General features: G+C 35.9%; 1 protein-coding gene across 1 annotated transcript; it reads right to left on the bottom strand.

Annotated features, from left to right (window-relative positions):
- Nucleotides 1-9,552: 9,552 nt before the first annotated feature.
- LOC108677884 (extensin-like) lies at nt 9,553-10,454 on the bottom strand. The gene is made up of 3 exons (XM_018166187.1): nt 10,446-10,454; nt 9,823-10,217; nt 9,553-9,580 (listed from the first exon to the last, which is right to left on the bottom strand). The coding sequence occupies exons 1-3, from the start codon at nt 10,452-10,454 to the stop codon at nt 9,553-9,555; spliced, it is 432 nt and encodes a 143-aa protein (XP_018021676.1).
- Between the last annotated feature and the right edge of the window lie 296 nt (nt 10,455-10,750).

Raw genomic sequence — 10,750 nt, 5'->3', positions numbered from 1 at the left:
ACGGGCAGACGGACATGACGAGCACAATATAGCGCCTTTTCTCCATAAATGAGAAATATCGCTAAGATATCTTGTTTACACGCGAGATATATAAGTAAGAGTTCGAAGTATGATATAGAGCTAAACATTGAGGTGAAAAATCAGAGTTACACGGGTTAAAAAATTTAAATTCAATTCATAAGTGAATGAAATGTGATGGCAGAGAAATATTTTTTTAATTTTTCCTAAACTGATATTTCTCAGCCAGGTGATATTTTGCCCACTTACCTTAACACACAATGGAACACAACCATTGGAAAGCATTAATTAATCGCCATGTTAACACAATGGATCACAACCATTGGAAAGCATTAATTAATCGCCATGACTGACTTTAAGGTAAAGTACATCATTAAATTTTTTACGATTCTGTCACGAAAAATGAACATCAGAAGGAAATAAGCAAAACGTATATTTGCTGAAGAAGCTTATTTGCTGCGGAATAATATTGTCCATTGGTCTTTACGGACACTGATTCTACAAATCATGTACTGAGCTTAAGAAAAAAAAATCATCATCGACAGCCCCAGAGATACGGGGCACGACGCAGCTGCTGAATCGTCAATGGCTGGACCAGAAGTTTCCAGTGTCAAAAGTTAGTCTATCAAAATTTCATTAATTTGATTGCCTCCAGATGGCCTTCAAGCCTTTAGAAAGAGCTGCGTAAATTAGGCCATCTCCCACTGGATTTGTATGACGCTTGCGATTGGAAAAAATTTCAGACTTCATACATCAATATGAATTGCAATAAAATATGTTCCGAGAAGCAATGTCAATGATGATGATATTTCTTGAATTATGACGTTATAATGCAAATTTACTTGCAAAATTTTTAACTTTTAAAGCTGGGTTAACACGATGGAACCTCGGAAGTCAACCGTATAGCGAATCTCTATGAAAATGTTCGGTAGACTTGCAAATAAAAGTTGAAGGAAATATGGAGGTTAACATGGCACACTTGAATTTTGCAAAAGAACACTGCACTGTTTCTCGTAACAGGCATTAGTGCGCAAAAGAATGTTGTAGTTTGAATGTTTCTAGACTCTTGCCTTTAGGCGTAATTCAGAGATTTTTCTTACTATAAGCAAATTAATTTAATTAAGCCGACCATCAATGTCTGCACTAAAAAAATATGGCTGGTTATTCAGTTCAAATAAATTGTTTTTTTTTTATCATGGTGACATTTTAATGTTCGATATTTTGACTCCGTTTCGGTCCTTCGGAAAAACTTTCGTGCATCATCTTTCATATTGATGTTTGCGGTACCATTCAATTCATCCGCAATTGAATGGTGAACTTAACCACCCCACTTGCCACAGGGCGTATCACGGATTTGTGATGCGACCCTACCAAAAATCAAGACCGCAGTCGGGGCGGCTGGAATGTTATGAATGCTGTACGCGTTGACATACCGTCAGAAAATCATCTACGTTGAGCAAGCAAAGTTTTGCGCCAAAAATACGTCCTTGAACAACCGGTGGCCGATGATCGGGATCTAAGGCATAATGCTCATGTTCATGAGAGGCGTGAGTGTGACGCACATATAATTAATATATGTGTCAATCTGTCTTGCATAGTGATTAATTACTGACATTTATCGACGGAATCATTGTTTATGCCCCCGTGTTGAGTTTGAGTATGTAGGAATCGCCCATTATTTATGAATATTCCGTAACAAAGTGCCTGCTCGAAAAAAAAAACATGGAAAAAGTGCCTGCTTAGAACTAAAAAAGCTAAAAGAATCAAAAGGCATTATCTGGACCCCAATATATGAAAGCTCAAAGCTTGCATGTTGTGCAATCAATGTAAATGAACTAAAAAATTGTGCTAATTTTTTTCTGTCAATTCAATTGTAAATAAGGTAACACTTGTAAGCCACTGACGTTTGTTCAAAAAGAATGGGGCTTTGTAACAAGAAAAATATCGTAGAAATATTATACACAAGCCATCAGAATATAATATGTATCAACGTAGTTCAGGGTACAAGCCCGCTGATAATCTTACTCTAGAACGCCATTGGCGACGTTCATAAATAGCAGCAAAAACTCTCTGCTGTGAAGTTAAAGCAAAGTTGTTATCATATTCTTAACGCACCATTAAACATGCAACTCCGAAGTTTTTTTGCGGCGTGTCAGAGTGCGTTCACTTTGATCGAATCTGTCGTCACAGTCGTCTCTGGAGGAAAAAATATGCCTGCATAAATTTGGTATAAATGTACCAATAAGTGCAGCAAGCGAATGTTTATCTAGCTATCGAAACGCTCGAGCTGTCGTTTATCATGAATTCATGCAATTTCATGAGTGGATAACGTTGGTAATTATGCAAGCACCAATAAATGTGTGTGTAAATAGTACACCAATATATCAAGTAAAACAGCGTTAAGAGTAATGGGAAATTTTGGAATGGTAGATATAAATATTAGAGATTTATTGTGTCCGAGAAGGGAAATGTTGCTTGAAGCGTCTGCAACACGTAGAGAATGTTATTAGAAAATTTTGGATTAACATTTAACTGGTTTTCATTATCAAAATAGTTTTATGAAACCTATTTTAAAACTCTTTGAAGAAAGTCTACCAATTCACAGGGCTAAATCATTTATCGTCGTTCGCTTTGCATTCATGAAACAGGAACTTTTAAACAGTCTAGTTAGCTTTGTAGGTCTCCCACGCGCGCCATCTCGGAGGATAAACTAAGTGCTCAAGTTGCTACCTGGACTACTGAAACATTAAAGCTAAAATCAAAGACATTAGATAGTAGATTGCACTTCAGCTCGGGTTTAGTTGATTTTAAAAGTTCCATGCCATTTGATTTCATCAAATATTTGCCGTGACCTGCATACATTATCTGCCTCGTATAATAGATTTCCCAGCAGTCATTCGAATAAAACTTTTATGATTTAAATAATTTGATAATAAAAATAATAGATTTGATAGTGGAATAATGAGTAAATAAAAAAGTAGATAATGAAATAATTCTTATTCATTTTTTTGTCCGATTTAGGCTAATCCAAATACGTTTCATGCATTTGTTCAAGCGTGAGTAATGGGTTACGTTTGATGCCGACAGGCTGTGCAGGTGGGGAAAAAAATTCCAGGATGAGCAAAAAAAAAATTTTAGCTTGGTTATACTTTTACTTTTTTTGCTCTCTATACTCTCACTCGGCTCGAAATTTCACTTTTCACCAACAGTTTCTAAGACCTCGTACGGAGCCGTACCTTACTTTTCGACATGTAAGTCCTATATAGGCAATTATTTTATGATTTTTCACGTTGCCAGACTATAGTGGACATGCTAGATGATCAATCCAAAGTTTTGAAGTACGATAGTTTTGTTAATCCAGTAGTTTATTTCTGTTTCAAGCAGTATTTTATTAAATATTGAAACTAAATACACTTCGCCACTCGTTGCATTTCGAACACCTCGTTAAATAATACATAATTTACGGATCTGGTTCCACGAGTAACTTACATTATGTATTAATATCGAAAATTTTGTTACTGAGTGCTCGTTTGTTAATTCAGCTCAGTTATTAAAAATCAAGCTACTACATCTTCACACGACACGAAGAAACAGGATTATCTAAAAACGACATTTTCCGGTCCGGTTCCATCTGCGCCATGAGACTTTAAGCCTAAAATTGTCTCGGCTTTGACCCGCGACATGAGGATAAGAAGAAAATTAAGAAACACTTGCATATGCTTAGAAACTTATTCCACGCTGAATAATTTTCGACTGGTCATTGTTGACAGAGAATTTGAGTATGTTCCTATGATGGACCATAATCTTAGCATGTAAATTCAGATATCGACTTAAATCCAGCTAATAAGAATTTCACAAAATTTTCTAGTCCACCCTTTGGGTGCGCAAAAATTGTCTAAAATTATTAACAAAAATGATTTCAAATTATATTCTTAAATAAAACTGTGCTAAATATTTTATTTTTGTCATATGTGCACAAAAAATCAACTTCAGATAATGATCTAATTTACTTAAAAGTAAGGTTATTGCTTGATTAATGTTACCTAACGCTATCAACTATTCTTCAATCAACTATTAAATAGAGTTCATCATAACATTTGCCGTGGCTCGCCCAATTTATTCAAGTAACCATAGAAACGCTGACGCGGACACTGATGCAGACACACAAAAAAACATATCCGCGTGCTTCTGAATAATGACATAAGCAGCCTCATCTACACATGAACAAATATACAATGTACATAATTGCTACAAATTTCATTTAAGTATTTCAAAAAATTTAAGCATCTCAAAATCATTTAAGCAATCAAATAAAAATATTTTGACCCGGTAAAGTATTGTCGTATCAACGTAAACAAAGCCTTAGTGTAATCATGTAATGAACATTCGTGATAAATAAAAAGCAAACTGAATCGGATGACAAAAGAAATAAAATAAAAGCGAATTTATTGCTATAGTTTTTAACATAAAATAATTTTAAGCTGTTATTACAGTGCCTGAAGAGAAGAATCCCTTAATAAAGTCGAGCTACTCCTTCCAGTCCACCGATGTTTAGGCAATTTTACATAAGTCATTCTAAATGAAAATGTTTCAAATAAAATTAATAAAGTTCCTTCACTATTAAGTGTTATAAAATAAATATTTATATTTCAGAGAGGATAACATTTGCAGAATGTTTTATATATTTGCTGCGGTATCCTGAAATGGAAGCATGAATGAAAGTTTGGGTACCACAACGCCTAAAGTACATGATCACATGTACTTGAAAACGCATGATCCCATGTACTTAAAAACACATGATCCCACTTGAAGTGTCCCATATATATATAGAGTCTCCCATGTATATATCCAATTGAACACAAGTTCAATTCAGAGTTACAGACATAACAGGAAGCAGTACTACGAAACATATGAAATATAATTCGTCCACACATTGTGTATGCATTACTGTCAAGAGAACAAATTATGTTGAGGTATATTGCAGCCCTCTCATATATTCATTCCCTGCAATGTTGCTTACTTTTGGCCACGCTGATTTTTGTATATTTTAAGGAAATCCATGGTTCAAATTTAACAAGTGTTGTCACGGCTTTGATGAGAACGTTTTCATGCTCTCCTCGGTACCCTATAGAGATGCGTTAAAGAATATTTATGTTTATAGGGAAATTTGCAAATGTATATCCTGAGATACTGGAGCAAAACTTGAGCAAAAAAATAATCTCAATGGTTGAAGGATGACTGGGAGGTATATTAATTGTATTGCTGCAGTAAAAACAGATCATAGGTGTGTTACTTATCATTTGTTAAAATAACCAAAGACAAGTCTCGAATGACGTGGTCAGCGACACCAAAAATTTGCATACCCCCAACACCCCTGGTACACAGACTACCAGGTTACAGGTGCCGTGTCATATACCCATGCACCATGCATATAAAGTTAATAAAAATGTTTGTGCAGAACGTTGTTTGAACTAAATAGGCTAGCACTAAACATTGTTCCAATGTCATTTTCCTGTAGGGTAGAGAGAAACAGCGAGAAGACTGATTATAGGTGCGATTGGGTGAACGAAGGTAAACAAGCATAGGTACCTTACGAGCAATATAATACTGAATAAATTCAACGCCTAACCGCATCAGATAAAGAATTTAAGACAAGATCAAACGTTGCACAACATCAAAGTAGTTGCGATAAGTTGAATGGATTTCACATACATATGCAAATTGTCACACACCAATTTACAATATAAATATCTTCCTGCATTGCATGACAAGTCGAGACACATATATACGATGCAAAGTTCACAAGTTTGTTTTGCGCCTTTCCGGTGCTACCAAAGAGGGGAGGACTGGGAAAACTCTGGAGCAGATGCGATCCGCGCATGAAGACTTGAAAAATATAACTCAGTACTCACTGCAGTGAGTGACAAAGAGCGCATTTTCTCGTCGACGAAAACGTGAAGTCACGGACGGACAGACAGACAGACGGATATGACGAGCACAATAGTGCATTTTTTCCATAAATAAGAAAACGCGTTAAAAACACTTGAAGCAAGGATAGTGAGGCTGGGTTTCAGGCCCGCGCTACGTTAAGTTAACGGGAACTTGAGAGCTAGCAAGTCTTCCTTCACAATCAGAATTTTGAGATTACAAAACAAAATCAAAACGGCCGCTGTAGCATTAGTCAGGATAGTCATTTTGGCTGGATAACAATCTGAAAATTTTTAATTCTTCCATTCAGCAAGGTGGTTTTCAGATGTATTAAATTCTTGAATATTTTTACGAATACATAATCCTTCATCAACCCCATGGAGCAATCAATTATTATTTTATTATTATTTATTATTATTATTATTATTATTATTATTATTATTATTATTATTGTTATTATATTACAATTATTATTTGATTATTTTTTAAACCCTTTTCCCTGATTGCCAACACACATCTAACGCATCTCAAGCCTATATACCGACAAACCACATCGGCGAAAACACACTGAAGGCTGAGTTCAACAAATTGACGCTTAACAGACTCACCTATAAATAATATGTAAACTGTTATAGACTTGTTTGTAAACTGAGGTTCGCATCCGACCTACATAAAATCTAACTGACTAATTAAGATGTTGCGAGGAGTCGAGTGGAAGTCATTGACTTAATTACGAGCGACTTAATTACGAGTTCAATGCACAGGATACATTGTCATTCATCACGGTACATTTTACTTTATGTGTTGTAAGCGAAAGCCGAGCTAACTCATCAAGAGTTTTATTCAACAAGAACGAAACATCCTGGAACAAAATAACACTACTATAAAACATGGAAACGGTAACGTAATGGGAATATATTCATATGTGAAAGTCTTACTAATAAAGAAACTATTTACGGAATACTTACAAGGAGAACTGTAGTTCTAGGTCATGAACGTACTAGAGTCGAGTCAATACTAACTATAGTCATTAGTTCTAGAGCGAAGTAACTTACTCGTAGGAAGTATAGTACGGAATACTCTATATACATGCGGGCGCTATAACAGAAATTTCACGACGTTATAGGAAGCGAAGTTGTGTACCAATGGAGGGAATCTTGATAAATAAACCGCAATAATAAACGAGTATACCGTAGTTTTTCTGGTTTGTTATGGACTTTTTAATAGGAAAATTTAATAAAAACTTGTAATCGGGCAATGATTATTCAGTAATAGAATTACAATCCATAATTGTTACGAATTCAGTTTGAGTCTCCAGAATTTCGTGATGTAGACGACACGAGCATAATTCTACTGACTCTGCATATGGATGTGTCTAGCTCTGCATTCACAAATGAAATTCATGAGCCAATACAAAGTTGTATCCACACACAATATTCCAGGTTGGATACTGGGCTTGTTTTGGCCCAAACATAGTCTATTATTTACTGCAAGCCAGAAGGTTGTGGGAGAAACGTCCTACAGAATGGGATAATATCAGTCGACTCGTTGATCTCAGACAGTGAATCTCTCGTAAGACATCCTCCGAGATTGAATAATTTATTTCCATTCCGCAACTGCAACGATCCCAGATAATGTTTGCTGATAACAGATTATTTAATTATATTGTTTGTAAGATTTTATGCAAACATATTTAAAGTTTTCCATAAAACCTCAAAATCACACAGCAAAATATTGCTATCAAATAGTACTGTTTTCATTGTTACTATCAACGTTTCGATGACGCTATGATTGTTGGCATATTATCGACGTTGTATAACACTGGATTAGGAAACATTGCATGCATATTTCCTCTCAGATGTAAATCGAGCGCACTGACACAGTTTTCAAATTTCTGCAAACATAGAAGAAAAATAATTTTAAAGAATCGTACAGTTATAGGCACTATAAGGCAGCATGGCTACGTTATGTGCAATAATATTCACTAGCAATTTCGAAATAATGGGAATCATTTCCTGCAATCACCATCATTCATTAGAGACATTTCTCAATAATTATGCAGAAGGCGAAGGAAGACTGGAGTAAAGTTATTGAGGGTGATTTTCTATTAAAATTGCCTGTGAGGAATTTTTGGTAGTTCCCATTGCAATATCCACATGAGAAGCATGAATGTTGATCATTTTAATACTTTGAGACAGAGGGCGGTATAAATACTGCTATTAAATTTTTCTGTTTATCGAGTTTTCATATCGGGTAACAGAAAAATCTACTTTTATCAATCACTGTAAAATTAAATTGTTGTAAAAATATAATTATTCATCGTAAATATAAATTTATATCACGTAATAACCTGCAAATGAAAGCCGATTGGTGTCGCCTTCTAATTTGAAATTGTGTTTTCATAAAATTTAAGTTATATAGATAGAACGCAAATCTTCATTAGGACAATATTAATGAAATTATCCCGTGGAACCCGTTCGCTTAGAAACAATTTCGTCAGTATTTAACACGTTTTTCTTAGCTTAGCTTCGCGTTTGTTTGTTTATTTGTTTGTTTGTTTGTTTGTTGTTAACATTGACAACGAAAATTAGCCCACTTCTGTGGGTCGGGCTGTACGTTCACCATCAAATTTCCAAAATTCGTGTGTTGTGTGCTTTTCGCTTTAATCATAAAACTGCCCGACACACGTTTTTTTGGGACGAACCATAATTTATTTTCTACTTTTTAGTCCACACGAAAAACGTGGTTTTTAAAAAAAATTTTTAAGTATTTTATTTTCAACATGTTAATATATTCTTCAAATAAACCTTTCCAAAACGTATATCTCTGGAACGCCAACTGCACCTCAGCTAGGTTGCTGGCCGCTCCCGTCGCTTTCGTTTCCCTTCTATCTGAAAGAATTCGGGATATGAAAGATTCTTATGGAATTGGGAAGGGGACTTGCAATAGCGTTGATACCGAATACACCCTTCATAACAGGGGTCTGAAGAATGGGGCGATATGGCCCGTATTCATATAAAGGGGCAAGAGCAAAAAGCTCTGCTACATCAATTGCACTAACTCGCTTTGCGGAAGCGCCAATACTCAAAGGCTTCGTGTGAGAGTTTCGTATACGATAGTCTTTGGGTATTTTCTCTCTGAACTGATTCGTATTCAAGAACATTGCTATGCTATGTTCTTCAATTCAATATGTAGAGTCATTTGTTTTGATACGTTAAGATCTATGATATAAATCAGAAATTGGAAGATTTTGTGTCTTCAGTTGTATTATACGTTTGTAGAAAATTTGATTCTGAGTTATCCCCACAAAACAGACGCACTTTTCAAAAGGATTAACGATTGGTTTCCGAAAAAATTATCGATATCAGAAAAATATTTACCTTCTATTAATTATCATTATCGTCTTTGTTTTTGTAATGGTTTGCTCGGGACTGTAAATTAATGATCAACTTGAATTCATGAAGCAAATTTACTTCCATTGCTGCTTAAAGGCGAAATTAATCACTTACGAGTGCATTTTCAACGTCAAATTCAATATTGCCTCATTCTCGAGTAAATACAAGTATTATATTGAGTCAATTTGTACAAAATATATCTTATCACTCTTTAGTCGGGGAAAACATCGTGCTCATGTCTGTAGTTAAACAGAAAAAAGTCTTATATTCCAGTAAAATGACCGTTTCTTCATTCCAAGTTGTAAAGTGAATTTTTTCTACAAAGTTGCTCGGCTTAGGGAACTTTAAGAGATCTCAGTAGTACAACTTGACATCTTTGAGCTGGCGAAATGACTTGAGGTCAAATTAGAAGGATTCTTGCCTGTGAAAGAAGAAAGACCTGATAACCACGGAGACTACACTGCTCATTAGGAGCACTAACTTCAGTAAGTGAGAGGTGGGGGCTGAAGTTAGTGAGGGTGAAGTCCACCCCACTATGGAGATAGTAGGGTGGAGGGGGATGAGCAGGAGATAGTAGGGTGGAGGGGGCTGAGCAGGAGATAGTGGGGTGGAGGGGGCTGAGCAGGAGATAGTGGGGTGGAGGGGGCTGAGCAGGAGATAGTGGGGTGGAGGGGGCTGAGCAGGAGATAGTAGGGTGGAGTGAGGGGGCTGAGCAGGAGATAGTGGGGTGGAGGGGGCTGAGTAGGAGATAGTGGGGTGGAGGGCGCTGAGCAGGAGATAGTGGGGTGGAGGGCTGAGTGACAAGTATTGACTAGTGGTGTAGGAAGTATTGTAACTATTGTAATAACTGCCGGTGGAGGCAATAATGGCTGGCGGCTGAAAGTGTGGAAAACGTGGCCCAATTACAAGCACCTTGAATGTGCTAATTTAAGACATGCACATGCTGTCATTTTTTGAGTGAATAATTGAAATTTCGTTTTAGAAATTCACATTTCTTATAAAAATATTTATGCGCCCGCCATAGATTAGTAAAATGAATTAATTTAGAATTTTTCACGGGCTAGAATAGTTTAAAAATGGACGAAAATTCCGCGCGACAGCTACCTGGACCATCGTTTGTCAGCTGTATATTTGACTGGATATTTAAAAAATATTAGCATGTTTGAAATGTTCTGATCACTTCTCCAAACGCTACGATATTGTACGCAACGCGTAAAAAAGGCGTAAAATCAGCAGAACTGCTCGTAACAGAATTTCGATTATGGAAGCTATGTATTACATTTATAATCGATATTAAAACATTTATTTCAAGTTGCAATAAGATAGAAGCAATATCTAAGAACTGCGACTAGAAGTTCCTATACATATAGTGAAATTTTATTTTTCGACTAGATCTCTTCGCCGATCTG

Source organism: Hyalella azteca, unplaced genomic scaffold (assembly GCF_000764305.2).
Source record: "Hyalella azteca isolate HAZT.00-mixed unplaced genomic scaffold, Hazt_2.0.2 contig7219, whole genome shotgun sequence".
Classification (NCBI taxonomy): Eukaryota; Metazoa; Arthropoda; class Malacostraca; order Amphipoda; family Hyalellidae; genus Hyalella; species Hyalella azteca.
This window is presented reverse-complemented; position numbering and strand designations above follow the sequence as displayed.

Coding starts and splice junctions, on each gene's coding strand:
- LOC108677884 (XM_018166187.1), bottom strand. Junction 9,581..9,822: donor CCCACCTCTCACTTACTGAA/GTTAGTGCTCCT, acceptor GTTTAACTACAG/ACATGAGCACGATGTTTTCC.